At 34.3% G+C, this 17,335-nt stretch overlaps 1 protein-coding gene across 1 annotated transcript in view; it reads right to left on the reverse strand.

Annotated features, from left to right (window-relative positions):
- The window catches only part of LOC118199043 (uncharacterized), a 75,154-nt gene that overhangs the window by 10,831 nt on the left and 46,988 nt on the right, over positions 1-17,335 (reverse strand). The window contains exon 9 of the mRNA XM_085809843.1: positions 15,054-15,209. Within this exon, the coding sequence (XP_085665969.1) occupies positions 15,054-15,209 (156 nt within the window). The remainder of the gene's footprint in view (positions 1-15,053; positions 15,210-17,335) is intronic.

Raw genomic sequence — 17,335 nt, forward strand, 5'->3', positions numbered from 1 at the left:
AGAACTGGCTATATTTGAGATGTACACATTAAAATCTTTCATTTTTATATTGTTTTATGTTGCCAAAAGCAGCATTTCCAAGATAAGTCATTGATATATGCATGACAGTGGTGTTAAGTGAGGGTCCTAGAATTTTGGAAACACTTCACCATGGACTATAACTAAAAAAGCATTAAAGGCTTCGCACTGAACAGGCACTCTCATACTATACATACAGTGGCATAGATGAGAAAAAGGAAGCAAAATTTTAGATTGTCTATTAATTTCATTTTTATTACTTAAGGTGGTCTACTACAGCAGCATTACAATACTAAAAATTTGTTTACACGCAGAATCGCTAATTAAGAAACTATGTTGCGTGAAATTTGGCAGAAATATAAAGCAATAGGTCAGTTTTCGAATCACAATGTTAGAATCAGGTTTGGAATGAAATTTACTTAAATATTATATTTTAAAAAAATTAGTTTGAAATACGTAATTTTAATGTGTAGTTTGGAAAGCCATCAATAGATGGCGCTACGAGTTAAAATTTAGCTTTGTAATCTTATTTCTGCAAAAATTCACGAAGTAATTGATTTTGATATCAGTTATAAATCATATTTTTTTCTAAATAATATTTAGAAGCGTTTCATATATTCCTTTATACACAGTTTTCACTAAACAGTGTCAGGTGTCAGCGGAATGACGTTTACGGCAACCCTATTGCATTGCTATTCCGCACTCGTTTTGTTTACATTTATTTGTACTGTGGTCAGTTAGCAAAAAATTATGCGAAAATATCAAGGACGACAGAAAAAACAACCTGGTTTTAATAAAAGATCCAGAATTCGGCAAAAACGTCGAGCTCAAGAAAAAAATATGAAATTAAATTCCCGAGATGTGGAAGATTCCGAACAAGCGGATGTTTTCGAAAGGTGAGAAATAATTTATTCTTTATATCGACTACCTCGCCTTTATGATTTCGTAGTAAGTTAATTCCGAAGTAAAATATGTGCATTTTTTTTATTGAAGGTCAGAAATTATTGATACAACTGCATCTGTGTCAAAGGAGAATCATTGCCCGGATGATTTTTTTACAAGGTAAGGTTTTTTGTTTGTTTGTTTGTGTGTGTGTATGAGGGGATGCTAATAATTGTTCAATTCTTTTATAACAATTTATTCCTCTATTCACACTAAATTGTTGGGAAATATTGAAAGGGTAAATTCCAATTCACAAGGAATTGCTGAAATAATTGAATCTTTTCAAAAATATGAGCATGTTCTTGCGATCTAAATTGAATTCACCATCATTACATGGTATTATTGGAAATTTTATAGTCATATGTTTACTACGAAATGCTTTGTCAGTTACCTATGGTATATTTTTACAGGTGTATGCTCATTTCATTCATGTGCTCGCTGTTCAACTTGCTTTTTTTTATCATGTCATTTACTTGGATGTTAAAACTTTCTTTTAGCGTTGGAACATTTTATGATCATTTAGTAAAATTTATATATAAATATATATTATTGCTTGTTTATTTATGGTTCTGTGTATTTGTCATGCATGCATGTTGTGAAGTGTAGTTTTTGAAAAATATGTCACAAATGGTAAATTCCACCAAAAGCTGAATTGAATTGATATTGGGATGCAGGTAATTAGAAAATATCTGCCGTGTATTTTGAGCGTAAACCATACTAGTGCCAAGAATGGGAAAAATACGCTCAGGCTCGCTTAGCCTTTTTGCCATTGTCCAAATTGAATTTAAATTTTGTTAATAAAATATAACAAAATGAAATCTGTGATTATGTGGCTATTATTTTTTCCATATATATTTATTTGAGGAAAGCCAAAAATTTTATTATTTTACAGAATTTTTAAGAAAAATATAAGGATAAAATTTTTTAAATAATTCTGATTACTACCTTTGCTTTCCTCTCGTAATGCGCCTTAAGTTAGAGCAATTAGACAACAAATTTAAGTCATGTGATCTTTTTTTCCCCAAGTTTTTTTTTAGGCTTAGGAGTATAAATTGCTTATCCCCACAAGACATTGCATCTTCTTAGTATGCCATCCTAAGGCTCCGTTCAGATGATGGTATAAATGTCATAGACGCATAATCATAAGGCATAAAATGTGGGAGTTCCATTCACATCTGCGAGAGAGGGTCTAAGCCATAGCCAATTAGAGAAGCTAAATTTGTGCATGCATGTATGTGTCTACAGCTTTCTCTCTCAATGGGTTTCATGTATATGCTCTGATTGGCCGACTCTTATATCAAGTCGGCACAAAGTTGAAAACTTCAAGCTTAATGCCCAAACTAGTTTTTGTGACATAGCAAGGTCTGACTACGAAGCGTTGTTATTTGGGAATTATGACATTTATACAACGGCACAGACGCATATACACAGTCGTAAAGGTCTTGAGCGCACGCGTGAACGCCTATGCGCATGCGTCAACGCGGCGCATGCGCAGAAAGATTTTAGATTGAGGTCCGGATTATAGATCATTCCGAATTATGGGTGTCCGAATTAACGACTTTTGACTGTATTTATCTTTTATAAGTCTCTTGTTTATTTTTTTGTTTACTGCATTTCTTCTGAATAACAATTGTATATTTGAGTTTTCTGGGTGTGAATAAGTATTTTTGTTTAGCTTTATTGTATCAGTACAAACATTGTATTTTGAAATCTCTGTATTTGAATTTGTAGAATTTTTGTTATAAACTACGTATATTTTGTAAATATTGCTTAATAATAAAGAGTTTGGTGAGGTGAATAAACATATGAAGGCAGAATTATTCCAAATTAATCTGGCCAACATTAATTATTGAAAATTCTAACTTGAATTTGCTGTTTAGCCATTTGGCTTCTCGGTGACATCTCTGAAGACCTTTCCTTCCATTTATTGCTGTAAACTGCGCTTGCAGTGAAGTATTGTGGTTTTACTCCTATGTAACTTGAATGCCAGCCATTTCTGTGAGGAAGATCTCAAAATCACTACATCTGTTAAAAGACTGGAGTATAAAGGGTCTAACTTATTCTTATGTTGTGGTACTATGGTATAAATGAAGTGTGATGTGTATATTAGTTTTCTCTTAGGATATCCTCTGCGAAGATACTGCTTCTGCAAAAAAGGTAATTCTACTAACCTTTTCAATTATCCATCTGCTGTTTCAGATTGAAACCAATTTCCTGCATCTGATTGATGTTTTTTGATTTATTTCTCATGCAATTCTGATCTGACATCATCTTCTAAATATTAGTAGATATATATCTGCATTAGTGATAATCAGCTGTGAGCACATAGTACACCATCTGCAACTCATTTGGGTATAAACTATGCTAGTGATTATAATGTCCTTGCTTTTTCCCATATGCCATATGTTGCATGAAATTTTGTTATATGAATCTAGCTTCCTGTGAGGAATTTCTGTGATCTTTCTAGTATGTATGGTCAAGAATTAGGCTTGTGATATACTGTCATGATTTTGCTCACATGTTCCCTGAATATACTACCATTTCCTTAGGAAGACTTCCAAGAAGAATACTGTTGTGGGTTCTAAGCCTAACTATGGTTTGGAACTATGTTTATAATGAATTATTGGGATTCTTCACATGTAATGTGGATGCAATTCTATTTCCATTTAGAAGATTTTCTGCAAAGGCAATGCTTTAGCTGTGAGATAATTCTGTTTTGGAAATAAAACTGATATTTATTTAGATCTGTGGTATTTATAAGGCAGTTTATCAATAGCAGGTAGCATCTTGCCTCTTTGCTTTGATCAGGGCCTGTGCAACCAGTGGTAGTCAAAATTTTTAGAATTTAGATAATAGTGCATAGCAAAATTTTATAATTTAGCAGAGGGCACTGAGCAGCAGAATTTAGAGGCAAAAAAATGGTCAGAACTTACGAAGACATCAGCCAGCAGAATTTAGGATATGCAGAGATTGCACTGAGTGGCAATAGTGCCATATGTTACATTTGCTATCTGCATTATTAATTTGTGAAACAATTTCAGCTGTTTGAAAATGCATTTTTCTGTTAGAAATTTGTATTCCTTGTAATTTCTTTTTTTTTTGGGGGGGGGGTATGTGATGTACTCTGTTGTCGAGAATATGGTGTTAAAAATATTTTATCATATTTTTTTTTTTTTCAGGTGTAAATTTTGTGCACGATTTGGCTTTCATTGAGACGTCTCTGGGTAAGGAGTTACTAAGGAAGAGAAACTTACATGCAGGTTGAAGCATGCAGTGTCAAATGTATAAGGAATATAAAAGATGCTGTATATTAGTATAAGTTTGAATAATCATAATAAAAAAAATTCTTGAAAATTGTGTTTTTTCTGCGAGTTATTAAAATTGGAAATAATTAATTACAATATTTATGAAAATTTTCGAAAATAAAAATACAAGTAGTATTTAAAAAGTACTGCAAAACTCATTTTTAAGTAGAAAAATTTTTCTCAGATGAAATCCTTTCGATTATGCAAAGGGACTATTTTAGTATTTGAAAGGTTCATTTGAACTCAACAACTGAAACTGACGTATCCCCAGTTCATTGATACCAACCATTTTGTTGGTATCAATGAACCCACTACTTTCTAAAAACATTTCTGTCAATTACTAAGGGCTAATCAACAGGTGTTGAATTCTCAAGATGAATGTTGCCGAAACAGAAAAAAGTTTACTTCAGAACATTTTGCAGTAGCTCAAACAAAGTCACGGACCTGATCTATACTGTAGTCAGGGAGAAATTATTCCCCTTCCTTTTCTTTCAAAAGCTGAGTTTCCACAACGGGAGGCCGTTGCTAAAAGCTGTGGAACCAGTTTTATAGCTATTTTTAGCAACTTGTGAGCTGTTTTTCAGATAACACAGTAAATCTCGGGGAAGGGGGATTTGAAATCATGATCACTGCCGGTACGGCAGAATTTAGGTACAGCAAAATTGTAAAATTCAGCGAAGCATCAAGCAATAAAATTTTAGAATTTTGGGGGAAGGGCACTTGACAACAGAATTTATTGCATACAAAGTCAGCAAAATGCATAGCGCCGTACCTGATTCATGATACAGCAGTATTCATTACCAACAGCAAACTTGTTTGAGGATAAGTTCGAAAAAATGTTTTCTAGTTGTTACCTAAAATCGGTAAACAATAATTTTTGAAAGATTATTCGATTATATCGCTACTAATACGGAAAAATTTGAATAGCAATCAGAAGCCGTATCTCTAGGGTCTTCACGTCACGATTTATTTTTATTTGTTCGAATATGATATTTAGATCTCTCTTCCTACAAGTATGTATCTTCGTACGTATAAAGTATCAAAAATAATAAAAGTAATTAATAAATTTTCTCTAGTTGCCCTGAAAACTACATCTGAATATAAAGATAAGAAAACATCAGTAAATTGCTGTTATTTGCTGATCATAATGGTAATCAACCGAACGTGATCACATAACTTTGATTTTTATCAAGCTTCATATAAATACTAGGTTTTTGTTAGTCACGTAACTAGGCATCTTAAATTTAAGATGACAGATGAAATAACACTAGTTCTGAATTAGCTCACTCAGGAAGTAAAATTTTCTCCTTCCCGTCAATATAGCATATTTATAGCTCTCAATCATGGCGATCACTAACTAAATATGTTATGAATTAGAAGCCTATTGCACTCCATAAGTTTTTCTTTATTTGCTTTATGTGCATGCATGCTTGGTTGAGGAAGAAATTAAAAAGCCCTTTTTTCTTTTACTTAGATTATTCGAATGTATACGCCAGACATTTATTTGTTGAACTGTAATTATAATTTGGAACGTGGTGCTATAGCCGTTGGAACCGAACCGAACGCCAGTTTGTTTAGAATTATAGAGTTTGATTACGCCAAAGCAGGTGAATTTGGAAAACACCAAAATCGGTCATGCATCCAACTCGTTCATCGAGGCTTGAACTCCGAATGAACTACCAGTGTTCGGCGGCTCGCTTGCTAGAATTTAGGGAGGAACTGATTGTTAGAATTGCGTTAGGCTCTTTGAATGTAGCAAAGCCACGAGGGTTACCTTCTTAAGATGGCAGGCTTTCATGGAGGAATTTTCTGAAGGCTTAGATTAGGTTATTATGGCAAAGCACAGTAGGATGCCTTCATGTTGAACTTTCTTAGAGAAATTGGCTCCCCATACACGTTACACATGGAGAAAATTATGAAAACGTCTATGCAGCCGGCCCGTTAACCTTGATTCGAATCCAAGTCGGAACTACCAGTGTTCAGCAATTTAATTCCTCTACCACGGGAGGGCCTAATTGTTGAAGGGAACTGGCTTGTATTCATGTTACACACGGTGAAAACAAACAATGCAACCAGCTGATTCGTCTGGCATCGAACACAAACCAGTTCGAACTTCCAGTATTCAGTAGTCTTAACCACTCGGCCACTGGTGGCGTGTGGTAGGAGCCACAGATAATGTAGTGAGTAGCAAAAATCCCTAATAGTGGCCCTGGTTACTAGTAGGATTGTAAGTATATTGGTAATCATGCAATCTACAGCAAGGAAATTTCGGAGCTTAATTGCAAAGTTAAATGCGACACTCCGATAAACGTGGTATATGTAGAGATGGAAAAATTTATTATTTAAAATACTTGTATTTATTAGTAAACATTTTATAAAATTTATTCTTAATTTAGCGTTTAAGAATTCTAAGAGAGTTATCTGAGTATTTTTTCTTCCTCTGATAATCCAATAAAATTGAGTAAATTTATGTTCTGTAATATTTTTGCGTGTTATATACATAGTTTTTTTTTCGTTCAAAGTTAAACAAGTTTACACAAACAATACAGGTCGAAAAGGGAGCTGGTCTGCGCCCGGTGAGCCTGTCGGCAGCGTCGCAAAGCATAATTTGACTAACGAAAAGATCATGCTTTGGATCTGGTGAGATTGCCGTGGTATTATCCATAAAAATGGTTGGTGTTGGTGTATTTAATTATGGCAAAGCACACTAGGGCTATCTGCCTAAGGGGAGGGATGCCTTCGTGAAGGACTTTCTAAGGGAAACTGGCTCGTATACACGTTACACATGGGGAAAACCACGAAAACGCCCATGCAGCCAGCCCGTTCGCGGGATTCGAACCTTGGACCGAACTACCAGTGTTCAGCGACTTTACCGCTCGGCCGTTGGTGGGCCCCATAAAAATGAATCTCTCCATTAGTCGCACTATGCATCACATAAACGTCAGCTGTACGCCGCATGAGCTGACTCAAGCAGGTAAAGTCAGACGTGTTCGAGCCTGTACTATTCTTCTCGAATATCAATGCAAAATTAAAGTTCTGGACCAGATAGTCACTTGTGTTGAAAAATAAATTTATTTTAACAACATAGGCCAAAAATTTAGTTGATCTGCGCCCGTGAGTCCGTCGGCAGCATCGTAAAGCGTAATTTGACTAACAAAAAGATCATTCTTTTGTATTTGGTGGGATTGCCGTGGTATTAATCACAAATAGTATATGGAAAAAGGTAAAACCCTTGACAGTAAAGGATACAACGAGATGCTAGTGCATGTTGACGCTGCTATCAAGGAAAACAGTCAAATTGAGTTCCGGCGCAGAAAGGTAACGTTCCATCAAGATAATACCATACGTGTCTGCATTCACCGGTTGTCATCTGTACGGACTCGAAAGGGATCTTTCACCACACCCACCATATAACCCCGACATTGCACGTTCGGACTTCTACCTTTTTTTCACACTTGCAGCTACATCTTGCTGGTCCTATCTTCACTTCTGCACAAGACGTCGAAATGAGGTTCACCTGTGTTAGGACTCGGGCCACCAAGTTTCCGGGCCGAAGGTTTTGAAAAACTACCAAAACATTGGCAGAAAAGCATAGATTTTTGGTAGTGATTACTACCCGCACTAAAGGTACTGACTGTTTCTTTTTTTTTTTTTTTTCCTAACTTTATGAAGAACTTTCGTGTTTAAAATTTTCGTTACAACCATTAAATTCTGTAATTTATGAATTCCTTCCCACTTATGTATTTATCAGCTGTACTTTATGAACCTGATATTCCTACAATTATCAGCTGTACTTTATAAATCTGATATGTAGAAACGCAATTTGATTTTATGCATTTCAGTATCAAGTGAAATCTTCAAACTAATCGTTCATTATAACACTTTATGTTGTTTTCATTTAAAGCTGAACTCAGATAATGTGCCGAGGTTGAACTACCAGTAATAGGCGACTTTAGCACTGGCCCGCTAGAATTTAGAGAGGAACTGAGTGCTAGAATTGGGTTAGGCTCTTTGAATATAGCAAAGCCTGTGCTATATTCAAATGGGGAAGCTTCAATTCAAAGCCAATACGGGGAAGATTAGGAAAACGCCCATGTAGCCAGCCCGTTCGCCTTGATTCGAACCCAGGTCGGAACTACCAGTGTTCAGCGATTTAACCGCTCGGGCGCGAGTGAGCCTAATTGCTGAAGGAAACTGGCTCGTATTCATGTTGCACAACAGGAAAACAAACCATGCAGCCAGCTGGTTCGCCTGGGATCGAACCGAAATCAGGTCTAACTTCCAGTAATGAATATTCTTAACCACTCAGCCACTGGCGGCGCGTGGCAGAAGTAAGAGCCACAGATATTGTAGTGAGCAGCAAAAACCTCTAATACTGGCCCTGGTTACTAGTAGGATTATATATTGGTAATCATCCAATCTACAGCAATGAAATTTCGGAGCATAATTGTGAAGTTAAATACGACACTCCGATAAACGTGATAAAGATGGAAAAATTAAAAAAAAAAAAGGAAACTTACTATGCAAATACATGTATTCATTAGCAAACATTTTATAAAATTTATTCTTAATTTAGCGTTTATGAATTCTCAGAGAATTATCTCATCGGATTATTTTTTCTCCTCTGGTAATCCAATATAATTGAGTAAATTTATGTGCTGTTAATATCTTTGCCTGTTATGTACATAGAATTTTTTTTTTTTTTTCGTTCAAAGTTAGATAAAACTGAACGTACGTTACACTGAAATTACTTTGTCTAGAAAGTAAGCCGCTTGGATAGAAACAGATGTGGGGTTTCATTTTTAGAAGACATGAGATCACTTTCTGTAAAGTAATGTTATAAAATTTTGAATTTGAAATAATCGTACTTCGTTTTTAGTAGCGCAGAATGATAAAGATTTAATGAGAATATAGCAAAGCATCTTTTTAGAAACGCTGTTATAATTTTGCTATTTTATTTTTTTATGGTAGGTCAAGGAAAAAGGCAGGCTGCTAAATACGGTAACATCACGTTGCTCTGTTTCATATATAGCGAATCCGCTCTGAAACGAGGCACGAAGCAGTAAAGTAGCTGAACACCAGTAGCTCGGTTCGACTGGCTGTGCTTTCGTGGTTTTACCCTGTGTAACGTGTATAGGAGTCAATTCCCCTTAGAAAGTCTTCCACGAAGGCATCCTTTTCCTTAGGCAGATAGATCGTACCGGTGTTTATGTTATCAACAGTACTGGTTATTTTCAAAAATGATCATCCTAGAAAGGTGATTGCGAAAAAGTATTCACTTCGCTTATTTATGCGTTATGCATGAATATACTCTTTTTAATCAATCTAACATATATAAATTACTAATGCTTAAAACAAATTCAATTTTCAATATTCTGTTTCCTATTTGTTCCTGTTCAATGAAACAAATTCATTCACAGCAAATCCAAATGCGTTGCTACAGGAAGATGATAAACCAGCTCAGTACGTAATTACATTTGCATCCGGAAAAGAGTACATATACATATAAATATATAATATATATATATATACGATATACAATATATATATATAAATATTATTGTTTCTTAGGATGTATCTATAATATGTATCATTTTACTTTAGTAAAATATAATATTCAATTTTGTAATTTAGGAATTTCTTCCCCCTTATCATGTATTATCAGCTTGTATTTTACCCCTTCAATTATCAGCTGTATTTTATAAACCTGAAACATAGAAACGCAATTTGATTTTATGCATTTCAGTATCAAGTGAAATCTTGAAACTGATTGTTCATTATAACACTTTATGTAGTTTTCATTCAAAGCGGATCTCAGATAATGTGCCGTGTACTAGAAAAATTTGATAATGATTTATCCACTTTTGAAATAAAAAAATAATAGTTAGGAGTGTTATACGATTTTATAATACAAGTAAAAATATATACGAGGGCTATCCAGAAAGTAGATTACGTTTTGGAATAAAAAATTAACAAAGTATAGGAAACAAATTTTATTATATACAGATGAAAGCCACACTCAAATACTACTTTTCTACATAGTCACCATACAAATTAAGGCATTTATCGTAGCGATGTACGAGCTTGGAAATTCCTTCGTCGAAAAATTCGGCCGCCTGCGCCTTCAACCACTTCGTTACCTCTTCTTCTTTTCGCTGATGATTTCGTGCAACAAACTTCGCGAAATTTGTGGAAAACTCAAAGAAAGTTCCGTTATTGTGAAATTTCGATTTTCACGGACTTTAGCATCGACTTTTTCGAGAAGTTCGGCGGTCACTATGCTGGGTCTCCCACTTCGATCTTCGTCGTGAACATTGATTCGGCCATTTTGAAATCTTATGACCCACTGACGCACTCCACCTTCAGTGATAATGTTGTCCCCATACACTTCACGAAGCTGCCGATAGATTTCTATCGGTTTACAGTTTTTTGCAGTCAGAAACCTTATTACTGAGCGCACCTCGCAGCTCGCGGGATTTTCAATTAACGCAGACATTTCAAACCGTCACAGTATCTGAACGGAGCACAGCACGAACCTCTCACTAGCACGGCTAGATGCAGACTGAGCTGCGCAACGCTCTGACCCCAAGATGGCCGCACGAGCCCCGCCCCTAGCGGACACAGACGGAAACGTAATCTACTTCCTGGATGGCCCTCGTATATAAAGCTCTGGAAAATGCTAACACATATTTATGGAATATTATGGATGGTAATTTATGAAATATTATGGATGGATAAGTAAATGGAATATTATGTGCATGCTATATATGTATACACATATCATCAAGTATAAATTCATTTATATATAATTTTTATGTCGCGATGAAATTACCGAAATGTTTAAAAATCTACTTATTTTTAAAAACTGTTTTCTTCCGCAGAATAACGGCAAATTATGAAACATTACGCAACATTGAAAAGCGTGATGAACAAATTTTGCGAAAAGAAATAGCGACTGCTGCACGTATCTCATAGATATCTTTCATTCAACACAAAAGTGAAAAAGTTCTATTCCTGTTCAAAACATACCCTGCAGTCTGAGTCACAGACGGAAGAAATGACAACAGGTCCTTTTGTTTAACTGAGGGGATGTGTTTAAGTGTTTTATGGCTTACTCACTTTCCCGCCAAACGAGTTAAGAGAAAGGGAAGCGTCGTTGCTATAGTAACCGGGCTGTAGGTAGTCTTACAGATTTGAGTCTTTATCGCTCAACGTTCGTAGCGCCATCTGTTATTAAAAATTGACATGAGAAAGGGGTATTAAACGCTCTTAACCCATTGCTGCATTATTAACATTATTAACATAGCTGCCTTTATGTAGTTATAACACTTTTTATCATCTGGTGCATATTACCTTATTTAAAATATTTTTTTTTTCCTTTAATGGCCTAAATATTTTCTTAATGAATGGAAATTTATGAAAACACACTAAAATAATTAATCACGAAAATTTAGCGAAAAATGTTTAAATATAGTTAGTTCATATGTTTATGACCCAAAACTGATCTTATGAGGATGTAGGCACTCTTATCTTGGAATACCGAGATGATAGCTGTTATAGAGAAAAGCAATCGATCTTCAAAAAGATGATGGCACATTCATAATGGGTTGCTGTTATTTAAGAATGTCACGAAATAGATTTTGTTAATGTCATTGCTGACTTTCCTCACAAAAGTAAGAAAAATAAAATTTTAGAATGTTAAAATAAATTAAAAAAATTAAATATGGTACTTCAGTTTCCATACACAATGTTTTGAGGGCTTTTAACAATTTAGTGTACATTAAGATTAGAGGAAAATTCAGGCATCACCTCGGGCGGTGGTTACACTGCATGTTTCTTAAGTTAAACTAACTAGTTATTGTGATTATTCCTTACTAGAATGCAAACTAACTTTTAGTGTACATAAGCTGAGGGTTTGGAATCTTACAGAAAGAAAGAGAGTTTCTGATACTTACGTAGGACTGTTAGAACTTTGCCACCTCTATCTAAAAATAATTATCTAGTAATTACTCTATGTAAAAGTAATTATCTTGGCTTTGCATTTCTCTCACAGCTGATATTTTAAACTTACATGCTGGTAAAATATTAAGCCTATGGAACTTATTTATAGCTTAGGTATTTGACTGTGTAGTGTTAAGACTTTTTCATCAACATTTGAATTTATTTGACTGCTATTTTTAATTTACATCACCATGAGTAGTGGTTCTTGTCTGTTGCATGAGCCATGCCTTTTATGTTAAAAGTTCAAGATTAAATAAAAGGGTTACTTAAAACCTTTGCAAGTCTTTTCCATACTATTTCAGGCATAGCAATAACTTGCTAAACTGTCTAGTTGGTTTGTAGGGCCTAAATTCAGCTTCCAGAGCAATTGTAACTTTGCAATAATATTAGTTACACTAAGACAGTTAATAATACAAATAATATAATTTAAGCATAAAAATGCTACACAAAGATAACTTAAATACCACTTTTTGAGCTAATATAAGTGAATAAGTTGAATGAAATTAGAGATAAATTGCCTTAATACATTTTTTACCATTAGGTTGTGCATGTAAGACAGTTATGGTTTTCAGAATATCATTTTCTTACATTTGAATCAGCATAGTATTATAAATTAGAGCAAAGAGATTTGTTATAAAACAATAAAATAAATACTCCCTTCATCCAAAAGTACATATATATTTGAAAATGTTTTCAAGATTAATGAGACATAAGTAAAAAATTAAAATCAAGCGTCAATATGTGTAAATTCATATGCTAATCAAACAACTGACACATGGCTGGTTGGTGTTTTGTTTGTAATAAAAATGTAAGTAAAGTTACGTGGAGTGAATGGAAAGTTGTAATGCAGGACCAGCCAATGCTAAAAAGAAGAGGCTGTTTGCACATGCACATGGATTCGCTTATGTTTGAAACATCCTGCAAAAGTCACTATGATATCTGTGTGCAGTAGAAAGAGAAGCTATGTCCTTGTCAGACACCCTACAAGATTTCTCACATTAATAAGGCCAAGCATCATCATGAGAGATGGCTACCAGCTATTTTAATGTGTTCACAAAAGGCCTTAGAAAATAGTAAGACCCACATTGACTAAGCTTCATTTAAACACTAGAGACTTACTCAGCATTAATGACAGTTGTAAACATATATAATAATTTCAGACAAAAATAAGTTCTAAATATATACCATATTTTCAGACAGAAGGAGCATACAAATTATTAAGACATATACAGTACACAGTCCGTAATCCGGACTGGTCGGGACTTCGGCGATTAAGGATTAGGGGTTTTTCTGGATTATAGATCATCAATTTAAATCTGGCAAGATGGCATGCAAGTTGTTTAAGTTGCTTTGTTTTTTGTGCTAATACATTCTCTTTAATTCTACAAACAGACATAATTTCTTGTTCAGTTACAAAGTTCCACTGCTCAAGTCCTGTAATTGCTGTGTCGAGAATACCAACTAACTTGTCAATCGAAATTTTTTCGTTTTCAATAACCTTTCTGTCACTTTCTTCACTATCGGAAGCACGCATGCGTATTAAACACGAATGCGTAAAGCATACAAAAAAAAGATTGTGGCTTTGAAGTCCAGATTATAGATCATTCCAGATAATGGACGTCCGGATTATGGACTTTGTACGGATTACGGACTTTTGTATATCACTTTTAATTATTTCTTTAGCTACACTGATATGCAATATATTTTTATCATTTGGAAGATATATTAAAGATCTTCTGAATGACGGCAGCATAATGCAATATTCTTTAATCATTTAAAAAGTAAATTAAAAATCTACTTTAAGAATGGCAGCATTGTCCACACCTAGAAATCTGCCATATCACATGGCTGATTAATGTCATGATACTATAACGCAATAATACAACAAAATATAATGTGGCCTAGCGATCTCAACAGCAACTCAATACTCACAAGGAATTCTCGAACTTTGTGCATAGGAGCTCTTTTGCAGCAGTGATAGAGCATTTGACTCGCATTAAACAGACCCAAAACAGAATCTCAAGGTCATTATCATCTTCAAGGGCATGCGAAACTCGTGCACTGCAGCACTTCTCACTGGTGCTAACAGATGGCAGCACGAGCAAGCAACTACATACCAAAGCCACAGAGGTCTATCGCCCTACATGATTGCCACATTGGTGACCCGGACGTGATTGGTCATGTGAAACTTGTGCACGGAAGCACTTCTCACTAGTGCTAACAGATAGCGACACGAGCAAGCAACTATATACCTGAAGCCACTGAGGTCTTTTGCACCACATGATCGCTACAGTGGTATGAAAACTGAAATAGATTATATATGGTTTGAATGTTAAAATTAAATTAGATACATAATTTTATGGATTTAATAGATATATGAACTTGAATATTTAAATATTACAAAACAATTTTTTATTAAAAAATTTGTTACATAACAGATTTCATTATAAAATATTACTGACATTTGTGTGAAAAACAAGAACTCGCATATTTTGCTACTTTTGCTGGCATCTTAAGTTGTTTTATAGTGTTCTAATTCACTCAGAAAGAAAAACAAATTCCACATAAAAAAATTCTTAGTGTAGCACAATCACAGAAAGTGCAATTGGATTTTTTCCAGGTGTATTTTTTTAAAAGATATTTGCAGATTCATGGTTTGGGCATCGTGCTAAAGACATACAAAGTGTATATGTAGGGAGGTTGTAAAAGAAATATGAAAAACTGTTTTAATACATGATAAGATCATAATGCAGTATGCACAAGAAAAAAAAAAAAAAAAAAACTTACAAGTATAAGATCTGCACACAAACACAGCGAAAGCATAAAATTTCTGTGAGTATTTAGAAGTTTAATTTTATATTCTTCCTTGAGTTCTTCAACTTTTCGATCTTTTTCTTCACTAGAATGGAACTTCTGGTAAATAAGGCAAAGTTTGCATGGTATCTAGAAAAATATTATTTGCATTTTGAAATACAATATTCAGATCACATCACACAGTAAAAATTTAAAAGAAGTACAACTGAACTTGATTTTAGCAAGCACAAGGGAAAGATATCTTCATCGAAATTATTACCTATCTGTGAATTAAATCTATGCGAGATTTCTCCAATACAGATTTAACACAAAACATATGAAAATTTAAATCTTTTTTGATTTTTTGCTTGCTAAGCCTTTCACACTGTGTCAACTCAGTTGAGATGCAAAATTTGCAAAATATTTATTGAAGAAGAGCGATAAAACCGATAATCAACAAAATACTGTAATTTGCTTTCATACTGAATGAGGAAAACATGTTCCCAATAATACTCAAATATACCCCAAAGTATTTGCATTTAACTGAGGTCCATGAGGCTGCACGGATTTCTAGCATTGGCAGAATTTATACCAGCAATTTTTGTACCCATGAATAACAACATTTTAGAATTCCTTGCAGCTGAAAAATAATAATGTCTATGAATATTTAGAGACATGAATATGCCAGAGCCAGTAAAGTTGTAAAATATTCTCCTTTAATCATTAACTTTAAATTTTGTGAGCACCACTCATCAGTTGCATAAATCTTTCTGGTATCTAACTGTAGCCAGGTTTCTTTTAAAATATATTTGTTTTAAATACATTAAACCACATGATGGTTATCTGCTTGAGAGATGCCTTCATGGAAGAATTTCAAAGGGAAACCAACTTGTATTTATACATACTAGAGATAAGATATCAAAATACCATGGCAGTCAACTCTCATGCTAAAATTCAAACTACTGATGTTCATCAATCTTAACCACCCAAAATTGTGAACTTCTGATGGATTTTTTTCACAACAGAAGCTGTAATTAAATCATAGAATAAAAGTAAAAATGCATTCTCATTTTGTAGCTTCAGTTATGTTATCGGTTAAATACGATTTGTGTTACTCATCTTTCACATTAGTCTCTCTCCAAAATAAATACAAGAAGAGTCTAGTATTTGTTAGTTATAGTTATAAATCATAGATATTTCCAGGAGGGTCTAGTATTTGTTAGTTATAGTTATAAATCATAGATATTTCCAGGAGGGTTACTTTTATGGTTTTCTGAGAGAAGGCATAGGAAAAACCTTTCCAGTATTTTTTCTAGGGTGAGGAATATTCATGCAATGTTTGATGTGGAAATGTATACAGGTTTTATCTGACTTGCACACAGATTTTGATTTTTATGTATGGAGACTTCAAAAATAAGATGACTACCGTATATACTCACGTAATGTCCCCACTTTTTTTACTAAAATTACATCACTGAAATGCAGGTGCGGACATTACATGGATCGTTCAAATGTCGCGCTTTTTCTCATGCGTAATTTTGGGTGTAAATTTCATTTCAAACAGCCAAGTTAAGTTCTAAGTGGAAGAAAATGGCATAAGTAATAAAAGTACCAAATTTAAAGTTGTCTACTAGCTACCTAAAATTTACAAACTCACTTTCTCCCATCCACATATATAAGATAAATTACCCCGTTTTACGTTATCAACATTCGGCGTGTATTAGTTTGCACAGGAGCACAATATAGAGGAGCAAATTAAGCAACACTTGCAATTTCATTATTTATTTTAAAACAAACATTGGTTCTTTTAATATCTTGCACATATAATTTTTTTTTAAAATCTGTTCTGACACACTGTATGAAAAGCCATTTCGTTTCATCATTCGCCGCAACCAGCCTTCACTCGCTTTGAATTGCTATGTAGGAAAGTCTTCTCGTACCACAGCAAGCACTTTATTTGGCACATTTCTCCTGTTACTACGCATCCTTGAGCATGCCTATCACAAACATACGCAACTACTTTTTTTTCCAAGTTCGGAAACTTACATTTCGAACCACAAAATGCACATCTCGTTTTGTTTGTCGCTGCCAGTTGATCACATTGTTTGCTCCAGTTGCGCACACACTTTTAGTCCACCTTCTATACGCTTGCTGCTGCTCTTCTTCCATTTTCCTGCACAAATTCAATGACTTTAAGAGCCGCTGTATATTCCCATTTTAAGCATGCTACTTGCTAACTAACACGAATTCCAAATGATACTATGAATGAAAAGAGA

Source organism: Stegodyphus dumicola, chromosome 2 (assembly GCF_044657685.1).
Source record: "Stegodyphus dumicola isolate Sdum_Otavi_A_Nest chromosome 2, ASM4465768v1".
Classification (NCBI taxonomy): domain Eukaryota; kingdom Metazoa; phylum Arthropoda; class Arachnida; order Araneae; family Eresidae; genus Stegodyphus; species Stegodyphus dumicola.